The sequence below is a fragment of the Xyrauchen texanus genome, chromosome 35, assembly GCF_025860055.1.
Source record: "Xyrauchen texanus isolate HMW12.3.18 chromosome 35, RBS_HiC_50CHRs, whole genome shotgun sequence".
In the NCBI taxonomy this organism is placed as follows: Eukaryota; Metazoa; Chordata; class Actinopteri; order Cypriniformes; family Catostomidae; genus Xyrauchen; species Xyrauchen texanus.
Window position 1 is genome coordinate 10,503,043 of NC_068310.1, and position 26,507 is coordinate 10,529,549.

Genomic DNA, 26,507 nt, shown 5'->3' on the forward strand with positions numbered 1-26,507 from the left:
ACAAATACAATCTGAACAGCATAATAGACAGGGCCACCACTGGCCAAATTGATGCCCTACACGTGATATGAGCGTGAAGCGATCGTCTGTGTTCCGCAACTGCTTTCGGGTAACGAAATAACGTCTAGCGCGTGAGTAAGGGCAGCAGGTGGACTTTCTGGTGCCATCCTAGGGTAAGATGGTGCCCCCCTAGGGAGTTGATGCCCTACTCAAACTGCAGCATCCCACAAATTGAAATAAATGTAAAAAATAAGGAAGTATAACTTTTCAATATATATAAATAAAGTGCAAATAAATGTAACAATTCAAATACAATCTGAACAGTATAAGTTGGCTCCGCCCTCCCTCACGCATCTTTGGTTCATTGGTGGACACTGCGTGTCTTATTGACAGGAACAACAGGTGATGCTTTTAGTCTGAGAGGACAGTCAGAAAATAATGTGTGTGCTTGAGCATTGAGGCCTATATTATTCAATTAGTTTTTTCATTATTTTTAAATCTTTTGATTATTCATATCTTAATTTGTTTTTAAATATTTTTATAAATAGATTCTGATATGTGAGCCTGCTCCCAACGTTCACCTACAAGAGCCGACTCGTTCGCAAATGACCATCACTATTTCAGATGCGGGTTTCCTGACACGAAGGACGAGATGCCCACCTGTTTCTGCCCTCTACAATATTTGCAGAATATGACGTTGTTTTCGAACTCTTGCCATGGGAACATTTTGAGCCAATTTGCATTGAATCTATATGTTCTCCTTCCACCGGCTACAGTGGACCTTGAAGTGACAGCTGGGGTCACGGTAGCTTTGCTCTCAGCATCCCTAACGTTAGCCGTCTCCGGTAAACCTTGTGAAGAGATTTCATTACTTGAACCTTGTGAATCCCCCTCGCCAAATTCCTCTTTCTCCTTGTCTCTTTTTCGCTTAAAATAAAATGCGATGTCGCCTATACCGCTACTTTTTTTTCCATTGTTCACCTTTCTCTCTCTGACTGGACGGCGTCATCACAGAAAACTCTACTGTGGTTGGCACAAGCCACTTGTGGAATGTGTGTCTTGTAATTTTTGGGGGCGGGGGGGGGGGTTCCGTTTGTAATCTTTATTCGCACACTGTGCTCGTAAATAATATTTCCGGTTCGCACATATCTATTTTTAGGGGCAAATGCGAGTGAAACACTCGCACTGCAGAGCCCTGCAACCAGTGCTCAGATGACAGGCAGGGCCCAGCGGAGGGGTAAGACCCAGATCCTCCGCGGTTCCTTAATGCGTCCAACCTGATCTCATGGAAATTTTTACATATTTTACAAGTTGGCTATTTGTATGATTCTGTACGATGTTGTTCATATCAAATCGTACAATTTCAACACGTGCAAATGCACAGATGTTTAATGCAGAAGCATGTTTATTAATATTGTGCACTTACCCAATCCCCTTATCTAAACCTAACCAATCAGTAGGGTGTGTAAACATGACAAGAAGCTGTTGTGTGACAGAAGCAAGTAATTGTGGTAAAAGGCCATTTACCACATTATGCCCCGCCACCATTCCAGCGCGGGCCATGCTATATCTGCTTGCCGAGGGCATCCTCCTGCAGCTTCCAAACGTCAGGCAGCTCAGCCTCAACCTGAGCCCAGCTCTCAACCCCAGCGTCGAGCGTCCCGCAGGAAGTCCCCGTCTCTTGAACGTCTCAGATAGTTACGCACAACTTACATCCCGGCCAACATCGACACGGCAGCGGACACGCTGTCGCGACAAGGTATGCTCAACAGAGAGTGGAGGCTCCACCCACAGGCGGTCCAGCTGATTTGGCAGTGGTTCGGCAAAGCACAGATAGACCTGTTCACTTCCCAAGAGACCTCCCAAGCAGCTCTGGTACTCCCTAGCGGAGGCTCCCCTCGGGACAGACGAGCTGGCACACAGCTGGCCCCGGGGGTGCTGTGCAAGGTCAGGGAGGACGAGGAACAAGTCACCCTGGTGGCCCCCTACTGGCCCACAAGGACTTGGTTCTCAGATCTCACACTGCTCGCGACAGCCCATCTCTGGCGAATTCCCCTGAGGAAGGACCTTATTTCTCAGGGACAGGGCACTCTCTGGCATCTGTGCCCAGACCTCTGGAACCTCCACGTCTGGCCCCTGGACGGGATGCAAAAGATCTAAGTGGCCTACCACCTGCTATCGTAGACACAATCAACCAAGCCAGATCTCCTTGGCGCTTGTTCGCAAATTGGTGTTCTTCCTGATCTGAAGACCTGCAGAGATGTACAGTCGGGTCAGTGCTCTCGTTTCTGCAAGAGAGGCTGGAGGGGAGGCTGTCCCCCTCCACCTTGAAGGTTTATGTAGCCGCCATATCGGCTCACCATGACGCAGTGGATGGTAAGTCCCTAGGGAAGCACAATCTGATCAGGTTCTTATCAGGTTCCTTAGAGGCGCCCAGAGGCTGAACCCTCCCAGGCCATGCCTGTTCCCCTCACGGGATCTCTCCATGGTCGTTTCAGGCCTTCAGAGACCCCCCTTCGAGCCGCTAGAATCAGTCGAGCTCAAAGCCCTCTCCTTGAAGACGGCCCTCGCGCTCGCTTCCATCAAGAGGGTTCGGGACCTCCAAGCATTCTCTGTCAGCGAGTCTTGCCTGGAGTTCGGTCCAGCAGACACCCATGTCGTCCTAAAACCGTGACCAGGCTATGTGCCCAAGGTTCCTATGACCCCCCTTCAGGGACCAGGTAGTGAACCTGCAAGCGAAGCTGTCCCAGGAGGAGACATACCCAGCCTTTTCATTGCTGTGTCCGGTGCATGCTTTGCGTACCTATGTAGACAGCATGCAGAGCTTTAGATGTTCTGAGCAGCTCTTTGTCTGCTTTGGTGGACAGCAGAAAGGGACCTCTGTCTCCAAACAGAGGCTTTCCCGCTGGGTTGTTGACACCATCGCTTTGGTCTATCACACCCTGGCCGTGCCCTCCCCCTTGCGGGTTCGAGCACACTCAACAAGAAGTGTGGCATCTTCATGGGCATTGGCCAACGCCACCTCCCTAGCAGACATCTGAGCTGGTAGGATCTACCACCGTGCCATTTCCACATGTGGCCTGAAAACCCATGTGACGTATTTTGCCACACTTTACCTCCGTGAGGTCTTTTTCCCCTGAAAGAATAGGAGTTGGAAAAGAATGCCTTCCCTGATGCGTGTGATAGCGTTAAGATGGCCCCAGCCACTTTAACTCTATGCGAGAAACATACAGAGAGAAAAGGCGTGACTGGCACGGCCTGCTCCCATGCTTGGGACGTCGCTTTGTTCCTCCTTCGGGATGCCGGGAACCTAAAAAGTTTATGACGATTTTATGGGGCGTTGGGGAAGGGTACGTGCAGTCTGACGCAGCATGTTGCTTTGGCACGCAACTGCCTGCCTGCACCTGCATCAGCAGCGCATGTACACGGTTCAGTGTATCGCTTCACTCGACACAACATTGAAGTGAGTGACAGACAGGGAACTTCTAGGTTACTGTTGTAATCGCCGTTCCCTGATGGAGGGAACGAGACATTGTGTCCCCCTGGCCACGACGCTGAACCGAGCCACTGCAATGGCCGAACCTTATTCTCGGATCCTCAGTGCGAAACCTGAATGAACAGAGGCATGATTCCCTCCCTTTATACCCGTATGTCCGGGGGAGGGACATGCAAATTCTGTCTGTCAAATTCTCATTGGCCTTTTCTCAAGTTCAGAGGTAACCGAGGCCTTCTAGAAAATCCTCTAGTGTCGCTTCACTCGACACAATGTCTTATTCCCTCCATCAGGGAACGGAGGATACAACAGTAACCTAGACATTTTTAGCTGTGTTTAGTTTTGTTTTTTAGTGTTACTAAGTGGTTGCTAAGATATTCCAGGTGGTTGCCAGGGTGTTACTATGGACTTGCTAAGGTGTTTTGAGTGTTTTTTTTAGCTGCGTTAAGTTGTGATTTTAGTTATTTTTTTGTGTTGCTATGTAATTGCTAAGGTGTTCTGAGTGTTTTTAGCTGTTTAGCTTTGTTTTTTTAGTGTTGCTAAGTGGCTTCTAAGGTATTCAAGGTGGATGCCAGGGCGTTGCTATGGAGTTGCTAAGGTGTTCTGAGTGTTTTTTAGTAGCTGTGTTAAGATGTGATTTGAGCTATTTTTTATTGTGTGTGTTGCTATGTAGTTGCTAAGCTGTTCCAATTGTTTTAGCTATGTTTATGCTGTACCACAAAGTTTAATAGTGGTTTGGTTAAATCCACAACCCTCAGTATGAGCAATAGTAATAGCCATATCATGCACCATTGTTGAGGCAAACAGCTTTTGCACTCAGTTTGCCAGTCTGGATAAAATAACTACTTTGAACCTGTGTATCTGGACTGCTTCATATTCACCTTAGGGAAATTGGGCAGGTGAAATGGCTCTACTGTTTTCCTGTGCAAAGTGCTGCTGGAGGACTCAGTGCTGGACACAGTGTGCTGCTCCCGCTCATTTTCCACCACTTCCTCTCTCCTGCTGCGCTCCAGCTTCTTCCCCTTTCGTATGGAAGCATACTCTGCCGTCACCGCCTCCTGATTTTCACCATTCATACCTTCCCTGCCACGGCTGTTCCCACTGAGCGTAGGGCTGTGGGCGTGGCACTTGGCGGGCATATTGGCTAATGTTGAGAGAGGAACAGGAGGCGGGGCAGCTGCATCCTGTCCCGCCCCCTTAATCCCAACACTCTCGTAAAGGCCATCGTCTGTGAGAGGGGGATTGGGAGACGGGCGACGGCAGAATACGGAGTAGGTGTGTTCACGCTCCCCATTCTCAGAGGTGTTCGCTCGAGGAATCTGGTGGGCAGAGCTCAGGGGGTGGAGGTCAGAGTTGGAGCGGCGGGTGTGCAGGAGAAGAAGGTCCATGCTGGCCGGTCGGCTTTTAGGGGCACCTGTCAATCAGCATAAGAATAACACTGATTAAGGCAAGAGTTGGGATTAGATGAAACAGTGGATTAAGATTAAAGACGGAGCTGGAGAATTTATATAATAGCAGATAAAGATAAGAAAATACACATACATACTACAAAGGGTCAATATAACAGCATTTCTTATAAACACATGTCCTTACATACACTGGACCAAAGTATGTGGACACCCAAACACAGTACATGTTTTTGAGCATTTCATTTCCAAATTATTGCCATTAAAAGGATATTTGCTCCCATTCAGACACAAGATACTTCACACAAGATAAGACAAATACTTTTGTCCAATTTAGTTGACCACCTGGTGTTACTCCAAGCAAACACTAGAGGGCAGAGCGTTACTGTTGGAGTGTCACATGTTTTCAATTTTACAATTGCCTATTTTTAAACCTGCATTCCAGTTGTTAAATGAGTTCAGCATGAAATGACATTCACAACCCATCACAACATTACTTCTGTAATTTAAGTATTTTCATGTGAATCTGGATACAGTATTTTAGAGAAGTGTGGGACTTGATTTTATGCTTCAGGCATTGATTGGATCGTGAACTATAGTTCTCAACTTTGGAGAACAACTGTCCTCCTGAAACACCACTGACAACCATTGATTGACTCTGGTGACATCACTTCAGAGGCGGAGCATGTTGCTACATGTTTTTTTTGTTATTATGTGTACCGATAAAACACTCACCATATTACCTGGAACGTGTATTTAAAATAGGGCTGAAAACATTAGTCGAAGTTATCGACAAAAGAAAAATTGTCGACAAAAATGTTAATTGTCGAATAGTCATTTGATCTCATTTAACGTAACATGAGATCATTTTCAACTCTAATGATGATACGCGAGAGCAGCACAGCAGCTCGCGCAAGACTGAGGAGATTTACACAGACCACAGTCCAGATGCACTCTTAACTTTCCAAACAGCTTCAGGTGATTTATAAAAAAAAAAATAAAAAAAAAAAGGTAATACAGAAGCACTCTCGTTGTGGAATAAGTGAAGTCGGAGCTCTTTAAAGGAAACACCCCGTTGATACATCTTAAATGCAGTTTTAATGCATTACAGCTTTATTAAATTTCAAATAATACGGAATCAGGTTATGTAATTAACGTCTAGGTTACGGATGTAACCTCTGTTCCCTGATGGAGGGAACGAGACGTTGTGTCGGAGAAGTGACACTAGGGGTCTCGCTTGAGCACCGAATATACCTCTGATCTATGAAAAAAGCCCAATGAGAAGTTGAAGCCAGTATTTGCACACCCCGCCCCCGGACATACGGGTATAAAGGCGAGGAAATACTAGAGTTCATTCAGGATTTTTCTGAGGAGCCGGAAAATGGTTCTGGTCACTACAGCAGTTCGGCTCAGCGACGTGGCCGGGAAGACACAACGTCTCGTTCCCTCCATCAGGGAACGGAGGTTACATCTGTAACCTAGACGTTCCCCGTCTGTCGCTCTCTTTGACATTGTGTCGGAGAAGCGACACTAGGGGTACAATTTAAATCACGCCATGCACTGAGCCGTGTACGTGTTCTGCTGACACAGGAGCAGGCAGGTATTTATTACGTGCCAAATGACCGGCTGTATCAAACTGCACGTACCCTTCCCCAATGCCCCCAAAAAAGTTGTCGGAATCCTTCTGGTTACCCTAGACAGGGGAACAAGGCAACGCTTGCCAACCTGGGAATGGGCCAAGCCTGGCCGGGCCTCTTTTCTCTCTATGTTTCTCGCATAGAGCAATAGACGGCCGGGGCCCTTATATGCATGGAGGGAAGGGGGTCTTACCCAATTTCCTATTCTTTCAGGGAGGAAAAGACCCTGCGGAGACCACACCTACCTGGCGGGGAGGTAAAGTGGTGAATACATCACGTGTCTTTAGGTGACACGTGGGAGTGTTGCGGTGGTAGATCCATCCTCAGCGAAGGGGAGTTGCTACAACACGGCGACCGGAGAGCAGCCGAAACTTGCCCAAGGAAAACGCGGGTCCATTTTCCGGGACCGTATCGCGAAAATACACACGGGGGAGTCCGAGTAAGAGTCCTCACCCTGTGGAGCACTTATTCCAGACTGAGTACCCACAGTGGATTGGGTCAGCAAGTTCCTCTTGTTTGCGGACCCATGAGGGCTAGGGAGGAATCGACCAGTGATTTGAGATGTGGAATCTCCTGGGAAATTTTACCTCAACCGAGGGAAAGGGCGCTATATGCAAGCGATTCACCCGGCCAGCCCATCAGCGTGTTACCGAGTTCTACTGGCTCGGACCTGAGAAAACACGGGATGAAACTGACTCAACTCTGAGACTGTAATATCTCGTAAAGGTGTTGGGTGTTGCCCAACCGTTGCTCTACAAATGTCTGCTAGGGAGGTACCCCTGGCCAGTGCCCATGAGGACGCAACACTCCTTGTTGAGTGAGCTCGGACCCGCAGGGGGGGGGGGGGGGACACGGTCTGGGTGTGATAGGCCAATGAAATGGAGTCTATTACCCAGTTGGAAAGCCTCTGTTTGGAGACAGCGTTTCCTTTCCACTGTCCCCCAAAGCATACAAAGAGCTGCTCAGAACGTCTAAAGCTCTGCGTGCGGTCCAGATAGGTACGCAAAGCATGTACCGGACACAGCAACGAAGGGGCTGGGTCTGCCTCCTCCCGGGGCAGCGCTTGCAGGTTCACTACCTGGTCTCTGAAAGGCGTGGTAGAAACCTTGGGCACGTAACCCGGTCGCGGTCTTAGGATCACATGAGTGTCTGCCGGACCAAAATCCAGGCAAGTGTCACTGACAGACAATGCTGTCTACTGGCTCGGACCTGAGAAAACACGGGATGAAACTGACTCAACTCTGAGACTGTAATATCTCGTAAAGGTGTTGGGTGTTGCCCAACCGTTGCTCTACAAATGTCTGCTAGGGAGGTACCCCTGGCCAGTGCCCATGAGGACGCAACACTCCTTGTTGAGTGAGCTCGGACCCGCAGGGGGGGGGGACACGGCCTGGGTGTGATAGGCCAATGAAATGGAGTCTATTACCCAGTTGGAAAGCCTCTGTTTGGAGACAGCGTTTCCTTTCCACTGTCCCCCAAAGCATACAAAGAGCTGCTCAGAACGTCTAAAGCTCTGCGTGCGGTCAAGATAGGTACGCAAAGCATGCTGGTCTCTGAAAGGCGTGGTAGGAACCTTGGGCACGTAGCCCGGTCGCGGTCTTATGATCACATGAGTGTCTGCCGGACCAAAGTCCAGGCAAGTGTCACTGACAGAGAACGCTTGCAGGTCCCGACCCTCTTGATGGAAGCGATCGTGATTTTAAGCGTCTTATGAGAGAGGGCTCTGAGTCCAACTGATTCTAGCGGCTCGAAGGAAGGTCTGATGATTAAGTCGTGCTTACCAAGGGACTTGCCGTCTACTGCGTTGTGGTGAGCCGTGATAGCAGCGACATACACCTTTAGGGTGGAGGGGGACAGCCTACCCTCCAGCCTCTCTTGCAGGAATAAGAGCACTGACCTAACTGCGCACCTCTGTGGGTCTTCAGCCCGGGAAGAACACCAATCTGCGAACAAGTGCCACTTCAGGGTGTAAAGCTGCCTGGTAGAAAGGGCTCTGGCTTGGTTGATCGTGTCTACGACGGTAGGTGGTAGACCAGCTAGATCTTCCACATCCCGTCCGGGGACCAGACGTGAAGTTTCCAGAGGTCTGGATGCGGATACCAGAGTGTGCCCTGCCTCTGAGAAAGAAGGTCCTTCATCAGGGGAATTTGCCAGGGAGGGGCTGCCGTAAGGAGTACGAGGTCCGAGAACCAGGCCCGGGTGGGCCAATAGGGAGCCACTAGTGTGACTTGTTCCTCGTCCTCCCTGAACTTGCACAGCACCTGTGCAAGAAGGCTCGCTGGGGGAATGCGTACTTGCCTAGCCCCGTGGGCCAGCTGTGTGCCAGTGCGTCTGCCCCAAGGGGAGCCTCTGTTCGGGCGTACCAGAGCGGGCAATGGGAGGTCTCTCGGGAGGCAAACAGGTCTACCTGGGCTCTGCCGAATCGTTCCCAAATCAGCTGGACCGAATGGGGGTGAAGCCTCCACTCTCCGCTGGGCAAGCATTGTTGTGACAGTGCGTCTGCTTACACATTGAGATTGCCGGGGATGTGAGTGGCACGCAGCGACCTGGCTCCAAAGGAGGAGACGACGGGCGAGTCGTGACATGTGGCGGGAGCGTACGCCGCTTTGGCGACTTATGTATGCTACCGCAGTGGTGCTGTCTGACCTTATTAGGACATGTTTGTCTCGAATTAATGGGAGAAACTTCCGCAGGGCAAAGAAAACAGTCATCAACTCTAGGCAATTGATATGCCAGCGCAGCGGGGCCCCTCTCCAAAGGCCCGCAGCTGCGTGCCCTTTGTACACGGTGCCCCAACCCAATCTGGAGGCGTCAGTAGTGACCAGGACGCGTTGGGACACCTGCTGCAGGGGCACACCTGCCCGTAGAAAGCAGAGGTCTGTCCAGGGTTTTATTGTTTTGAGGCAGGCGGGGATGATTGTCACACGGTGCGTGCCGTGGCGCCATGCTCGTCTCGGGACTCAAGTCTGAAGCCAGTGCTGAAGCGGTCTCATATACATCAACCCCAGCGGTGTGGCTGCGGCGGAGGATGCTATATGCCCCAGGAGCCTCTGGAAGAGTTTTAGAGGGACTGTTGTTCCCGGCCTGAATTTGGCAAGGCATCTCAGCACCGACTGCACACGCTTGTTGGTGAGACGTGCGGACATTGAGAATGAGTCTAACTCCATGCCGAGAAAGGAGATGCTCTGAACCGGTGTTAGCTTGCTCTTTTCTCGGTTGACCTGAAGCCCCAAGCGGCTGAGGTGTTTGAGCACCGGGTCTATGTGAGTGCATAGTAACTCTCGTTAGTGGGCCAGTATGAGCCAGTCATCGAGGTAATTGAGTATGCGGATGCCGGCTTCTCGGATCGGGGCAAGAGCTGCCTCTGCGCCTTTCGTGAAGACGCGAGGGGACAGAGACATGCCGAAGGGGAGGACTTTGTACTGGAACGCCTGGCCGTCGAACGCGAACTGTAGGAAGGGTCGGTGTCGCGGCAGAATTGAGACGTGGAAGTACACGTCCTTCAGGTCTACCACTGCGAACCAATCTAGCTGCTGGCGTAAGCATTTTGAACGGGAGTTTGAGCAGAGCTCGGTTGAAAACTTGCAGGTCCAAGATCGGTCGTAAGCCGCCGCCTTTCTTGGGTACAATGAAGTAAGGGCTGTAGAAACCCTTCGTCATTTCGGTTGGAGGGACAGGCTCTATCGCGTCTTTGAGTAGAAGAGTAGCGATCTCCGCGCGCAGGAATATGGCATGTTCGCCGTGCACTGCGGTAAAGCGGATGCCCGCGAAGGAACTGAATTGCGTAACCGAGTCGGATGGTCCGGGCCTGCGTGACTGGTTGGGAAGTGAGAGCCACACATCCAATTTCCATGCAGGGGCACCAAGGGTACAAGTATTTTTGACGTACCCGGCAGGGCTTCGCAGCAGGGCGTAGCAGGTAGTACACCGTCGGGAGGCGAGGACGCGTCCCGAGGCTCTGTTGCTGAGAAAAGACTCAAAGCACTTACCTTGCTACGCACACCCGGCAGGGGCGGGTTAGTGACTGAGGAGGAGGTCTTGTAATGCGTCCTTTGGACTCGTCAGAACCGGCCGGCCGGTGGACAGTCATGGGGCTGATGGCCGATCTGGGACCACATCCAGCGTGCTGGGACTGTTGAGATCTGGTGGCATAGTGCCATGAGAACAGCATTTATGTGCCAGATGACCCAGAGACAAAGGAAATATCTCTTTTATTGAGAATTTGGGTACCGCTGCCCCGGTTAAGGTTCAAAAGAAGATTCTCCTCCCGGCCCTCCACCGGGGGATGGAGTGGTCTTACCATCTCCGGAGCTAACGTCTTGGGCTCTGGGTCGTCTGTCTCAGGAGCGCGTGGGACCATTCCGGGTCCTCAAGGGGGTCCATGAGACGGGGGGGCGTCTGCTTCCTGCGGAGCGCTCGACGCGTGGGCTGAGAGCAGGGCCCAGGTTGAGGCGGAGCAGCTTGTTGTTTCTTCGCATGGGGACGCCCTCGGCGAGCAGACGGGGCATGGCCCATGGCGGCAGGCTTGCGGCGGGGCAGGATATGAGAAATCGCCTCCGTCTGTTTCTTCACCGTGGAGAACTGCTGGGTGAAGTCCTCGATGTTGTCGCCGAAGAGACCGAACTGGGAGACTGGGGCGTCGAGAAAGCGAACATTGTCGGTCTCACGCATCTCGACCAAGTTCAGCCACAGGTGTCGTTCCTGGACCACGAGGGTGGCCATCGCCTGCCCGAGTGACTGCGACATGACCTTCGTGGCTCTAAGGGTGAGGTCGGTCCCTGAGCGCAGTTCCTACAGCACGTCGGGATCAGGGCTACCTACGTGCAATTCTTTAAGCGCCTTGGCCTGGTGGACTTGCAGGAGGGCCATGGCGTGCAGGGCGGAAGCGGCATTTCCGGCGGTGCTGTAGGCCTTATGTTGTCCTACAGGTCTTGGAAGTGAGTACCGGGCGACCCCGCTAGGTGATATTTTTTCCGGGGCATAAGTGGAGCGCAACAGCCCTATCCACCGGGTGAATCGTTGTGTACCCGTGGGAAGCTCCGCCGTCGAGGGTAGCGAGAGCGGATGAGCGCGAGGCTTTGTGATGTCGTGTGGTGAAAGGTGCCCTCCACAGCGACGTCAGCTCATCATGCACCTCCGGGAAAAACGGGACCGGGGCGCATCCGTGAGCTGCGCCCGAACCCCATGAACCAGTCATCCAGCCGTGGTGGCTGTGGGGAGGACGGGAGGTTCCAGTCCAAGACCACGCTGGCGGCGGCCCGGGAAAGCATGTCGGACATCTGAGCGTCAGCCTCAGCTTGGGCATGCTGGCCCGAAGGCGGCACCCCAAGGGAGTCAGACACCGTGCTCTCCGATGCAGCGGCGAGCTCATCTGCTAAGAGCTCCAGAGGATAAGCAGGCTGGCTGTGAGGCGAGCCGCTGTTTCCTCGAGCACGGACGGGAGTCAACGAGCGCGCCGGGGGACGGGTGGTCCGAGGGGGGGTACCTGACGGAGCCGCACCCGCTGCCATCCCCAGATAGCTTTCAGCGCCACTCGCATCGTCCTCAATCCCGTGGGAAGAAGGAGCAATGCGGGGGGCTTGGTTGTGCTTTCGGTTGAAAGCGAGCCGCGACCGCAACGTTGTCATGGTCATGCTCTCGCAGTGAGAGCATGAACCATCCACAAACGCAGCCTCGGTGTGATCACTACCCAGACACACGAGACAACGCCTGTGGCCGTCTGAAGCTGATAGCACTCTGCCGCATCCAGGAACTACACAGGGGCGGAAGGGCATCTTTATAAAGACGCGTCCTAAAAAGGACGTTCAACGCCGCTGTGTATTTTTGCTCTTTTAGAGAAAATCACTCTTTTAGAGGAAATCACTCTTTTAAATAACTCTCTAGAGTTTGGGTTTTCTGCACTGTCGAAGTGCCCAGGGGCAATCTGCACTGCTGTGCAAGGAGAAATCGCCACTGTAATGCACCCTCAGTCCAACAGCATAAAGAGCGTCAGAGGAATACAGGAACAGGTGTGTTTTCACGTGAACAGCATGCACAACCATCGGCTCCGAAGAAATTTTCGGAATGAACTAGTATTTCCTCGCCTTTATACCCGTATGTCCGGGGGCGGGGTATGCAAATACTGGCTGCCAACTTCTCATTGGCCTTTTTTCATAGAGGTATATTCGGTGCTCAAGAGAGACCCCTAGTGTCGCTTCTCCGACACAATGTGGAAGAGAGCGACAGACGGGGAACTACAAACTCCGAAACTGGCATTTATCTGTGCACCTCTTCTATGAGTTGAATGTCCCGATCTAAGGGGGAGAGATTGAAACTGCTGATAACCACTCTGTGGTGGGGATGCTCGTCCCTCGAGCACACACACTAATGCAGCTAGATTATAACGTGATGGCTCGTGACTTATTGAATCATAATATGTGTCACTGTGCATTTCTTATCATGAAGAAAATTGGCAATACGCAGCTTTATTAATAGAGAGAGTTTGTTTTTTGTGAGTTAAAGATGGATTGAAGTGAACAGAAAGGTGAGAGAGGTAGTCTTCACCCCATTATACACTGCAACAAAATACATTTTTGATTTGTTTTGGCTTGTTTTCCAAATAAAAATATATAAAACTAATTTAAAACAATGTAAATTTACTTAAGGAATTATACTGCAGAAGAATTTTTTTTTATCTGTGAATGTTGAATATAATATTAAAAATACAAATATTTTAAAATACCTAAAAATCCTTTAAAAAAAAGATGGATTCACCTGAGAAGCAGCTTATAAGATATTTAGACTTGTTTTTAGAGAATAGATCTTGAATAGAAATATATTTTGTCTTTACTGCACTCGCAGAAATATAATCAAATAAAAAATACACTTATATACAAAATACACTTACTGTATATTTAAGATACATTCTCTTAAAGCAAGTCTAAATATCTTGCTTCAAGTAAATCTATCTTGTTTTAACAATTTTTTGACATTTTAAATGGCAAATAAGTCAAAAACACGTGATAACAATAGGATTAATCACAGAATAGTCTAATAATCATTCTAATAATCGTTAGATTCATCGATTATCAAAACAATCTTTAGATGCAGCCCTAATTTAAAAAGTAAGTCTATTTTGACTTCATGTTATCGTTAAACAGATAAATATTCTGTCATAATTTTCTCACCCTCATGTCGTTCCAACCCGCTTTGACTTTCTGTCTTATGTGGAACACAAAAGAACAATTTGTAATGAATATACTGATCTGTTTTTTCAGTATACTGATAGGTGAAAGGGACTCATGACTGTTCAACTGACGGCAAGATTGTCACTGCAAAAACTTCAATTTCAGGTTGTTTCTCAACAAAACCTGCACTATCAGAAAAAAAGGTACAGTTTAAAGGGATAGTTCACCCCAGAATTTTAATTCTCTCATCATTTATTCACCCTCATGCCATCTCAGATGTGTAAGACACAAATGAAGATTTTTAGAAGAATATTTCAGCTCTGTAAGTCCTCCCAATGCAAGTGAATGGTGATCAGAACTTTGTAGCTACAAAAACAAATAATAAGACTCCAGTGTTTAAAATGGGTCAGATTGACCAACACAGTCTAAATACACTCAAAAACAGCAAAGAACAAGGTTAAAATGATGCACAATCAACAATGCCACTATGCCATTGTATTGAAAAGCCATTGTATTGAAAAGATTGTATTTTTCCAGAATATTCATTAACAATTCTCATATTTACATTTACATTTACATTTATGCATTTAGCAGACGCTTTTATCCAAAGCGACTTACAGTGCACTTATTACAGGGACAATCCCCCAATTTTTGTGTCTTCCCACACTTATTGCATGAGCATCCATTGGGCTGAATGTAAAAGATGAGAAAACTGATGTAAGTCATTGATGTTTGTGTGTGTGTGTGTTGTGTGTCACAGCCAACGAGTGTCTATCTCAGCCTGGCTGATCACACGTTGGTGGCAGTGAGAACATGAACTAATAAACATCTTACCATAACAAGCTTCTAGAGACGTCAGTCTTAGCACCGGTACATCTGTGTGTATGTTTGTGTGGAAAATGTGTATGTGCGAGTGTCTATAATGATCTCTGTCTCTCTCTCTTACCATTGGCGTTGCAGGGAAACCGGTTCATGTCATACAGACGGGTGTCAGATTTACTCAAGGAGTTCAGCTTGGAATGGCGCAGAGCAGCCTGCAACACAAACCAGTATCATTAGCATGAATATGCTTACAGACACATTGCACATGTAAGTGTGTTTGCTTGTGATTTTATTCACTCACTGTTTCTGTTTTCTGACCCCCTCCATTGGTTTGGGCATGTTTTCTTTTACTTTTTCTGTGGATAAAAAGAAAAAAGCACTCAAATTTTGTACATAAGATGCAGCAAATATATAAGGAACTATTTTACCCAACGTTCGTGTGTGCTCTGTATTGTTTGTGCTCATTATGCTGTGCCCTAAACAGGCATGACACAATAAAAGCTTTTTCATGTACTGTAAATTAGTTTTTTTGGGAGGGTTGCTTTTCTCACCTTTTCTCCCCAATTTGGTATGTCCAATTCCCAAGTCACTCAACACACCCTGGATTCGAACTTCACTCCAGGTGTGGTAGTCAGCATCTTTACTTGCTGAGCTACTCAGGCCCACTCATATAGAGTTTTAATTGCTAACCATTCGTGAAAATGTCATGCGACAGGACATTTTGTCGATTTCTTGTCGTTTTATATATCTACTTTTTGTTAGGAACTCGTGGGGTAGCTAACTTCTTTTCTAAAATAGTAGATTAACTGTAGTTTAATTACTTTAAGTTATTAGTAGCTTCTATTGCTTGGGAAGTTAGCATTTTGAAGCTACATGGTCATGTATGAAGCTCACAAGGTTTTGAACCAAAGCCTCAGTTTCAGTTTGATGTTGCCTTAAGCTAGATGGTGTAAGACAGAGCAATTGTGTACTGTTGAATAGGGCAGGAAGTAAAATTCCAAAACAGCAAGTTTTTGTAATGGCTCTCTGGAGGTTGTATCATGAGGGACTCGATGTGTTGCAGGTGTGCTGGATAAAGAGAGAGAGGATGGATGGGTAGCCCTGACAATCCCTCCTCCCATTCTTTTCTTCTCCTCTCCTTCCCTCGTTCCCTACACACACCTGGTGTGAGATCAGTTATAGCTTCACACACCAATCCAACAGGCCACAAAACGCACACACCTCTTTTTGTTATTTGCAATCACACCCCGTTTTTAACATCCACTGATATGCACATCTCTCGCTTAAGTTTCTCTCCTTCTCTCTCTCTTTTCTTCAACAAACCATTTAAAAGAAGCATTAATGGTGGAAAAAATGGATGAAAGAAATCTCTGATAACTTCACTTTCAGTAGGTCCAAGTGATAAGCAAATGTTTGACATTGAACATAGTAACTAATTTGTACAAAAGTTCAGATGTCATTGTTTCCATTGAAGCACACAAGATGCTCTTTGGAACGTTTTCAAATAGTGCTAGATAACGTGGATGGAATAAAAATCATTTAACATGGATGATCAGGTTTTGCACACACTTGTGGACTGGCCAGCTTGAGTGCATGCTGTCATTAGTGAATAGTGAATACATTTCTGTCTGTACCTCACATAAAGTTATCGTATGGCTTCCGAAGACTTGGAATACAGCATTTGAGTTGTATGGACAACTTGTACAGAGCTTTTTTGTCTTTTTAGGTGCTTGACAGACTATGAAGTGTTGTTTTATGGGAAAGAGCTGCATAAAGATTCTTTAAAATTTATCTTTTTGTGTTCCATGGAAAAAATAACATATGAGTTTGAAATGGCATGGAAAATAATTAAAGAAGTTTATTCTTTACAGTAGAAGGGGGACATATCAAATACTAAGAAATTCTGAAATTCAACTTTTTACTAGGACTGTCAATTGATTTAAACAGATAAATTAAATTGATATGCCAATTAATTAATAACATTTATCACAATTAATCATATATCAATATTTGATGAAAAAGCCCCCCATTTAAGGAATATACAAAATATAATAATCAAAATTATTATGAAAATAATAAATATAATTTTCCTGATAATTCAAAGACATTACATTAATGTGGCAGATGAGTAAAGCATTGATTAGATCTGCAATCTCTCTGAGGAAGACTTGAGGTGTGTCCCAATCCACACACTTCAGCACTATTCTACAGCTTTTTGTTGTGTAAGTAGTGCGAGTAGTGTGTTTACACTGAAAATGCAATAAAAGAAGTGTTTTAAGTTCCAGGATCATGCACTTTGTCAACCGTCTAAACAGTGTGTGAAATGTTGGACACTACATGCACTTAGTGCTCACGGCTTGCCGTACGTAACAGAAGGGGCGGAGTTACCTGGCTGCATTGCTGATCTGACAAAATAATTGTAAATAATGGAGCAGCAAGTGAAACCTCAGTGAAGGCAGCAAATTACAAATGTGAGTTAAATGCTTTACCATCACCCCATGCTGTGTGAATGTGTACGTTGTTTGAGATACAAGTGCTGAACTGAGGTTGGCTAATGTGGTAAAGCTAGCGCAAACATATCGTTTTTATTTGAAAAATCACTTCCGTCTGCTGTCAAACGGCGCATGTTTCCATAAAAAAAAAAAAAAAAAACAGTTAAGTATTCCATTTGGGATGATACCACACTTTGAAAATCCAACACACTACATGGCTGAGGGCATAGTGTATATTGTAAGTGCATATATTGTAAAGTGTGTCATTTGGCACACTTGGGCTATTTTAATTATATAGCTGTAGATATCTGTGCAAGCGTCAGACAGATGCATTTAGATCGTCTCACTGTGGTTGCATCGCATTTCACTGGTTTTCAGCATATACAGTATAGCCATACACACTGCATTTATAGTAGGCTATGTCAAGTTAAATGTAGTTTGAAACTTTAAAAAATGCATCTCAAGCACTGATATATAATATGGAACTGGATTGCTTATGATGTCATTACAGTGAAGTCAATGTCTAAACATTATTTTGTGCCTATTTATTTAATCAGAATCAGAAACAGAATCAGAATGAGCTTTATTGCCAAGCATGCTTACACATACAAGGAATTTGTCTAGGTGACTGGAGCTTCCAGTTCACAACAATACAAAAAACAATACAAAAACAGCAGCAAGACATAGATAATAAAAAATAAAAATAAATATATAAATATAGCTGCGAGTAGCGATGGCGGGCCCAAGCCGGTGGCACCGCCACCCCCGTGCATTTAGGGTCGCTGTGCACGATGGGCAATAACGTAACCTCGCTTTGACCGTCGAGAAGACGTGTGCTGTAGAGCTCGCATCAGCGTGGGCTCTGCAAAAGTTCGCATGGAGGGCACATATCAACCACAAAGTATGCGTGAGCACCCTTCCGATACCTAAAATGAAAAATGAGACACCCTACGGTCTCATGGAGTTAATGGACACACGAAATAAGTACACAAGACTGAAAATTCATATGAAGTGTGCCATTTGAGACAGGGACAGTGCCTAGGACCGTGAACCACAATAGTCACATCTATGAGGTAATTCAAATGTAGATTAATTTTTGATGTCATAGGTCAATATCTTTTGCAGCACTTAAACGTGTTAATCCAGAAGGCCAGTATTTATCCGGAGGTCTCTGTTCAGGTTTATTAATGTAATTATAATTTACGCACTGCTGAAGTTTCATCGAGATCAGTTAATGTATGCAGAAGTTATAACACACTTCCTTGCTTTTAAGCTGCCTTTATGTGCTTTTTGGAGCTTCAAAGTTCATTTGCAATGTGTTCCACATTCAAACCAAAATATCTGACTTTCTGTTGGTCTGTTTGTTCACTTGAGACATAAGAGGGTGATTTAAAAGCATTTTGAAAGTGACACACTCCCTTCTGCCAGTTGGTGGCGCTATAACTTTGTCTCACAATAGTCACATCCATGTGACACACTGCTGAAGTTTCATCGAGATCAGTTAATGTATGCAGAAGTTATAACACACTTCCTTGCGTTTATGCTGCCTTTATGTGCTTTTTGGAGCTTCAAAGTTCATTTGCAATGTGTTCCACATTCAAACCAAAATATCTGATTTTCTGTTGGTCTGTTTGTTCACTTGAGACATAAGAGGGTGATTTCAAAGCATTTTGAAAGTGACACACTTCCTTCTGCCAGTTGGTGGCGCTATAACTTTGACTCACAGTAGTCACATCCATGCGACCGGCCTCTTCCGCAAAACACACTGCTGAAGTTTCATCGAGATCAGTTAATGTATGCAGAAGTTATAACACACTCCCTTCTTTTATGTTACTTTTGATGTGCTTTTGGAGCTTCAAAGTTAATTTGAAATGTGTTCCACATTCAAACCAAAATATCTGATTTTCTGTTGGTCTGTTTGTTCACTTGAGACATAAGAGGGTGATTTCAAAGCATTTTGAAAGTGACACACTTCCTTCTGCCAGTTGGTGGCGCTATAACTTTGACTCACAGTAGTCACATCCATGCGACCGGCCTCTTCCCGCAAACACACTGCTGAAGTTTCATCGAGATCAGTTAATGTATGCAGAAGTTATAACACACTCCCTTCTTTTATGTTACTTTTGATGTGCTTTTTGGAGCTTCAAAGTTAATTTGAAATGTGTTCCACATTCAAACCAAAATATCTGACTTTCTGTTGGTCTGAGCTAATGACTGTAAATTAGAAAGTTGTTCGGCCCGACGAGATCTAGAAGTGTTCCGAGTTTCATATTATTACATGCAAGCATGTTTGATATATGGACAAGTGTTTGAATCCCATTCCAGGTGTCGCTGTCGAGCCCCCTGCCACGCCCGGGTACCAGATTCAGCCCGGCCCTGATGGCCGCGGGTTCTGACCTGTGTGCAAAGTTTCAAGAGTTTTCGAGCATGTTAAGGGCCCCAAAAGTCCCAGAAACCTTGAAAAACAATCAAACAATCAAAAAGCAAATGTAAACCCAACAGAGAACCCCCCTCCCCTCCCCACACACACACACACACACACACACTAAAAAAAATTTGGCAGGCCCATTCTGTCTGTCAGACAGAGAGACACTGAGAGAAAAAACACAGAAAGGGAGGAGGAGGGGTCACTCAGAAAGAGAAAAATTTTAAGAAATCCACATTCAAACCACAATATCTGAATTTCTGTTGGTCGGAGCTAATGACTGTAAATTAGAAAGTTGTTCAGCTCGACGAGAACAATATACACGCCGAGTTTTGTAACTGTAGATAGAACTAACTAAGTTATAACACACTTCATGTGTCCATTTTTAGTCATAAATCAATTTCCTCGCCACGGCCAAACCGTTCGAGATATCAAAAATCCGTCCGGAATGTAGCATCCTCAATGTCTTGACTTCATGCCGACCGAGTTTGGTGGCGATTGGATTCATTCTCTAGGAGGAATATATATAATTCCAGAGCACGTGTTTCCAAACAACCCATAATAGCTGACTTCCTGTTGGGCTGGCGTAAAACTTAGAGCACGAAAGTTGTTCGGCTCGACGAGACCTACAAGTGTACCGAGTTTCATATCATTACATGCAAGCATGTTTGATATATGGACAAGTGTTCGAATCCCATTCCAGGGTGCACTGTCGAGCCCCCCTGCCACGCCCGGGTACCATCTTCGGTCCGACCCTGATGGCCGTGGGTTCCGACCCGTGTGCAAAGTTTCAAGAGTTTTCGAGCACGTTAAGGGCCCCAAAACCTTGAAAAACAAAAATAAAAGCATTTTCACTCCTCAGCAAAATCAGCACCCTCCCCCCAGACACAGAGAGACGTAGGGTCAGTGAGAGAGGGAGAGAAAATTCTCCAAAACATCCACATTCAAACCACGATATCTGACTTTCTGTTGGTCTGAGCTAATGACTGTAAATTAGAAAGTTGTCCGGCTCGATGAGAACAATATAATTCCTGAGTTTTGTGACTGTGGGTCAAAGTGTAAAGCAACCCCCACTTTTGTCAAAAGGTGGCGCTACTGAGCCCCTGCACCACGCCCGTTTCTGAAACTTTGCACATGTGTACTGGCTAATAAATGTGATGAGTCTGTCGAGTTTCATGCAATTTCAAGTATGCTAAGAGTCTCAAAAGCATCAAAAAAGAATATTCGAGTTTGAAGCGTTGCCGCGGCGACAGTATCGAAGATATCAATAATCCTTTCACATGTCTACATCTGCCGTGTGTTTACATTATACACCTAAAGTTTTAAGTAAATCGGGTAAAAATAAGTGGGTGATTTCAAAGCATTTTAAAAGTGACACACTTCCTTCTGCCAGTTGGTGGCGCTATAACTTTGACTGACAATAGTCACATCCATGCGATCGGCTTCTTCCAGCGATCACGCTGCTGCGGTTTCATGGAGATCAATTAATGTATGCAGAAGTTATAACACACTTCCTGTTTCTCTTTTCGCGCCATCATTTCGTTTCCTCGCCACGGCCAAACCGTTAGAGATATCAAAAATCTGCCGGCAATTTTTCATGCTCAATGTCTTGACATCATGCTGACCGAGTTTGGTGGCGATTGGTGGAATTCTCTGGGAGGAGTATTCCAAATTCCATTGCGTGCGTTTTCAAACAACCCTAAATAGACGGTTTCCTGTTGGTCTGGGGTAAAAAGTAAAAGTATGAAGGATATATGAAACGATGAGATCTATACGTGCATCGAGTTTCATATTATTACATGCAAGCGTGTTTGAGTTATAGACCAAGTTTTCGGACCCTGTTCCAGGGGCGCTGTCGAGCCCCCTGCCACGCCCGGTACCAGCTTCAGCCCGGCCCTGACAGCCGCGGGTTCTGACCCGTGTGCAAAGTTTCAAGAGTTTTTGAGCACGTTAAGAGCCCCAAAAGTGCCCCAATAGTCGTAAAAAAATAATAATAATTAAAGCTGCGAGCAGCGATGACGGGCCCAAGCCGGTGGCACCGCCACCGCTGGGCCTTTAGGGTCGCCAGCGCACGACGGGCAATAACGTAAGCTCGCTCGACCGTCGAGAAGATGTGTGCAAATTCCAAGAAATCCACATTCAAACCAAAATATCTGACTTTCTGTTGGTCTGTTTGTTCACTTGAGACATAAGGGGGTGATTTAAAAGCATTTTGAAAGTGACACACTTCCTTCTGCCAGTTGGTGGCGCTATAACTGACTCACAATAGCAACATCCATGCGATCGGCCTCTTACAGCGAACACACTGCTGAAGTTTCGTCGAGATCAATTAATGTATGCAGAAGTTATAACAGACTTCCTGTTTCTCTTACTGCCTTCTGCCAGTTATTATAGGCTTTGTACTTTACTCACGCTCCAATACCGACGTAGAAAATCATCCTCTTTGCATGCGTAAAAATATGCTTGGAAACATCACAGTGGAGCGGTGCTTACTGTGAATGATACTGAATTGTACTACTGACTATTTAAACAGAGTAATTTTTATATGGTAGGTTTACTATTTTATTATTATATTTTATTGCGGCTATAATGAACAGGCTGCAATGTCAAGATTGCAATGATGGAGTGTGTGTGTGTGTGTATTTGTAACCTTAAAGGGGTCATATAATGCCATTTTTGTACAAGTTAATATGAATCTTTAGGGTCTAAATGAAAACTTTGTAATATACTTTTATTAAAAATTCTCATTAGTGTTTTAAGAAAACACAAATTTTAACTGCTCAAAAACAGCTCCGTTTTCAGCACGCCGTTTCAGTGCATATGACTTTAAATGATAATGAGGTTTGGTCACCCGCCCCTCCCTCCGTTCTGGGGAATTGTAGTCTTGAATCATATGCATTTGCAAGATGTAAACAGTATTTTGCCAGTATTGTGTTACCATTCATCTTCATGCAGTTATAACTGTTTTTTTTTTTACATTACTTCTTAATCAGTAACATACAAGTAAACCAGGTGTAACTTAGTGTTACCATGTTAACTGTAACCTGCGTACACAGTTTTTAATAACACAATAACCATAACGCGTTGTTCATTATAAACGTGTGATTATGAATTATATTGAGAACGTCGTAACGTTATGGAAAACATGCCGTAATGTACCCTGAGTGTAAACATTAGCCACATGCAGTTTAGCGTTGTTTTGGTTGAACTCACCTCTGAGTGCTGCTTTACCTGCAGTTGAGCGTTGTTAAACTCACCGATGAAAGGTGTTGTACGCCACAATGAGCGTTGTTAAACTCACCGATGAATGCGGTTGCCTATGAACGCGCTAAACCTTTGCTGAGAGGGCACTTTGATATCAGATTGTGAGGGTTTTTAAAAATAAAAAAACTGTTGGAGGGTCAGATAAAGATGATCTGGGGGCCACCATTATACTAGCCCTGCCATAGATCACTCATTGTAGCCTATTCCTTTTTATTTTTATTTATTGCAGTCTCGACCCATTCGCAGCAGACGAAAAACGTACGTGCAGGTCCAGCTGTTTCGTTTTGGTGGTGCGATGAAGACTTTCGTCGAACATCAGCACGAACGGTCCCGTGATTTTGGAAATTAGTCATCATCCGCTATTCCAAAGCGCGTAATGGCTGATGGCTGTAGTTTGCTGGAGACCCTTGACAGCAGTTAGATATTTTTCACTTTTTGAATGAGACTCCAGCGCCGTACACCCAACATTCCCAATTTAATAGCTTTCTTGCATAAGCAGTAGGCTTCAAATGCGTTATTTGCAACTGGGTTTAACCAAGCACGAAATTCAGATTTTTCAAGCCAAGTATCGCTAAACTTGCACTTCCTCATAGCTGAATAAAATCCTTTTAACGTCTTTCTGTTGTATCCGAGAGACTCGCGCCAATAACACGAAAGCTCAAAGCTGGCTGTTGCATGTTGGTCTATTTTGTAGTCATAATACAGCGAATTATATTTGGACTAGCGAAATAAGAAACTACAACACCACGGAAGTAAAAAAAGAAACATTCCAAAGCGCTATGGGAGCATTTAAATGAGATTTACATGGACGTAGGAAAATTAAGACCTGTTAAAAATTATTTAAGACCTAGAACACAATACTTCAGCAAATTTAAGACTTTTAAGGCCTTAAATTGTGATTTTGAAATTTTAGACTTTTAAGACTTTTTAAGACCCCGTGGAAACCCTGTTTTTTTTTTTTTTTTTTTTTTTGTAGAGTATTTTTTATTGTATCACCAAAGCAATGACGCTCACGAATCCCGTTGAAGTATCCAGCATCTCTAAGGTCTGCAAATAACTCCATCCAGAACTGAGACCTATATACATTTTGAAGAGTCCTCAAGCTAATGCTTACACCGTGTACAGCGTACGAGTGGCCCTCGTTAAAATATTGAACGCAATGATGCAGTATGTCTTGTTTTTCCGTCTGGTCCGCGTCTTTTAAAATCTCCAAACACCGTTCTCAACAGTCAACACGTACAAGTGTTCTTCTTACGTTAAAACAACGAGAATACAGAAAATGTGCTTAGACCTCCATCTAGTGGTTATATTATAGAATTAAAGGAGAAATTACATGAGAGACAGCTTTATAACTGAAATAGACAAGTTTAATATAACTATACTGATAAGTGTGTATTTCCAACGTCATGTTTGTGTTATCCGTTTCTGTAAGTTTTTGTGACGTGTTTCAGAAAGATAATCGCTTAGACAGAGTAATAGTTTATTTTCATCTTAACCGGACATCACAGTTGATCAGTGAAATAATTCATAATTCAATATATTGATACCGATTTCTTTATCAACTGTTTGTTCAATTGAGACATAAGGGGTGAATTCAAAGCATTTTGAAAGTGACACACTTCCTTCTGCCAGTTGGTGGCGCTATAACTTTGACTCACAATAGTCACATCCACGCGACCGGCCTCTTCAAGTGAAGAAACTGCTTAAGTTTCATCGAGATCAAGTAATGTATGCAGAAGTTATAACACACTTCCTTGCTGTTTAAGCTTCATTTATGTGCTTTTTTGAGCTTCAAAGTTCTTGTGCAATGTGTTCCACATTCAAACCAAAATATCTGACTGTAGGTCAAAGTATGAAACCAATACCCCACTTTTGTCTGAAGGTGGCGCTACTGAGCCCCTGCACCAGGCATCAAAAAGAAAATTCAAGTTTGAAGAGCTGCCGCGACAGCAGTATTTAAGATATCAATAATTCTTTCACACGTCTACATCTGCCGTGTGTTTACATTATACACCTAAAGTTTGAAGTAAATCGTGTAACAATAAGTGGGTGATTTTAAAGCATTTTGAAAGTGACACACTTCCTTCTGCCAGTTGGTGGCGCTATAACTTTGACTCACAATAGTCACATCCATGCGATCGGCCTCTTACAGCGAACACACCGCTGAAGTTTCATCGAGATCAATTAATGTATGTAGAAGTTATAACACTCTGACTGTTTCTCGTTTCTCGCCATCATTTCGTTTCCTTGCCACGGCCAAACCGTTGGAGATATCAATAATCTGCCGGCAATTTTTCATGGTCAATGTCTTGACATCATGCTGACCGAGTTTGGTGGCGATTGGTGGAGTTCTCTGGGAGGAGTATTCCAAATTCCATTGCGTGCGTTTTCAAACAACCCTAAATAGACGGTTTCCTGTTGGTCTGGGGTAAAAAGTGAAAGTATGAAGGATATATGAAATGATGAGATCTATATGTGTACCGAGTTTCATATTATTACATGCAAGCGTGTTTGAGTTAAAGACCAAGTTTTCGGCCCCTGTTCCAGGGGCGCTGTCGAGCCCCTGCCACGCCCGGGTACCAGCTTCAGGCCGGCCCTAATGACCGCAGGTTCTGACCCGTGTGCAAAGTTTCAAGAGTTTTTGAGCATGTTAAGAGCCCCAAAAGTGCCCCGTAAGTCGTAAAAAAATAAATAATAATAATAATAATAATAATAATAATAATCCTAACGAAAACAATAGGGTCCTACGCACTTTGTGCTTGGGCCCTAATAATAATAATAATCCTAACGAAAACAATAGGGTCCTACGCACTTTGTGCTTGGGCCCTAATAATCCTAACGAAAACAATAGGGTCCTACGCACTTTGTGCTTGGGCCCTAATAATAATAATCCTAACGAAAACAATAGGGTCCTACGCACTTTGTGCTTGGGCCCTAATAATAATAATAATCCTAACGAAAACAATAGGGTCCTACGCACTTTGTGCTTGGGCCCTAATTATACATATACATACATACAAACAGACACACACCTTCATACATATACACACATATATGTAGTGCAAATCTAAAACAAATACGTTATATAAAGTACAAATATACAGTATGTTATGTAGCCTACAGTGCAAAAAGTTTTTTTTCCCTTTGTATGTAATGGCAGAAGAGGATATGTTAGATAATATAAATAGGCTTAAACTGTGTATTGCACATAATTATTGCTCAATGGGGAAATGTAACTCTCCTTTGTAGTCTTCTGATGTCCGATTTCATAGCTGAACCAAACGAGACAGTTATTGAAGTGCAGAGGACAGACTCAATGACTGCTGTGTAGAACTGTTTCAGCAGCACTTGTGGCAGGTTGAACTTCCTCAGCTGGCGAAGGAAGTACATCCTCTGCTGGGCCTTTTTCACAAAGGTGTCAATGTGTCCCACTTCAGGTCCTGTGAGATGGTAGTGCCCAGGAACCTGAATGACTCTACTGCTGCCACAGTGCTGTTTAGAATGGTGAGGGGGGGACAATGTTGGGGTGTTCCTCAAAGTCCACAATCATCTCCACCGTTTTGAGCATGTTCAGCTCCAGGTTGTTATGATTGCACCAGTGAGCCAGACGTTCAACCTCGTTATCTCGGATAGAAATTCATCTAATTTCAGCAAGCAAACATTAATCATTCAGTCACCTAAATATATTTTTCCTGTTCCTTGAAAGTCCGAGCGAGTTATGTGTATCTAATATATATCAAACAGTATCCACCTCTATCAAATTTCATCAGTGAACAGATCAGCTGAATGTACACAAGTTCAC

The 26,507-nt window shown here is 45.2% G+C and overlaps 1 protein-coding gene across 2 annotated transcripts in view; it reads right to left on the reverse strand.

The window, feature by feature from the left end:
• Window positions 1–26,507, reverse strand: part of LOC127628978 (uncharacterized) — a 105,368-nt gene that overhangs the window by 16,464 nt on the left and 62,397 nt on the right. For both annotated transcript variants that reach the window (XM_052105980.1, XM_052105979.1), the window contains exons 3-5: window positions 14,826–14,880; window positions 14,649–14,736; window positions 4,375–4,907 (exon numbers count right to left, since the gene is read on the reverse strand). In XM_052105980.1, the coding sequence (XP_051961940.1) occupies window positions 4,375–4,907; window positions 14,649–14,736; window positions 14,826–14,880 (676 nt within the window). The remainder of the gene's footprint in view (window positions 1–4,374; window positions 4,908–14,648; window positions 14,737–14,825; window positions 14,881–26,507) is intronic.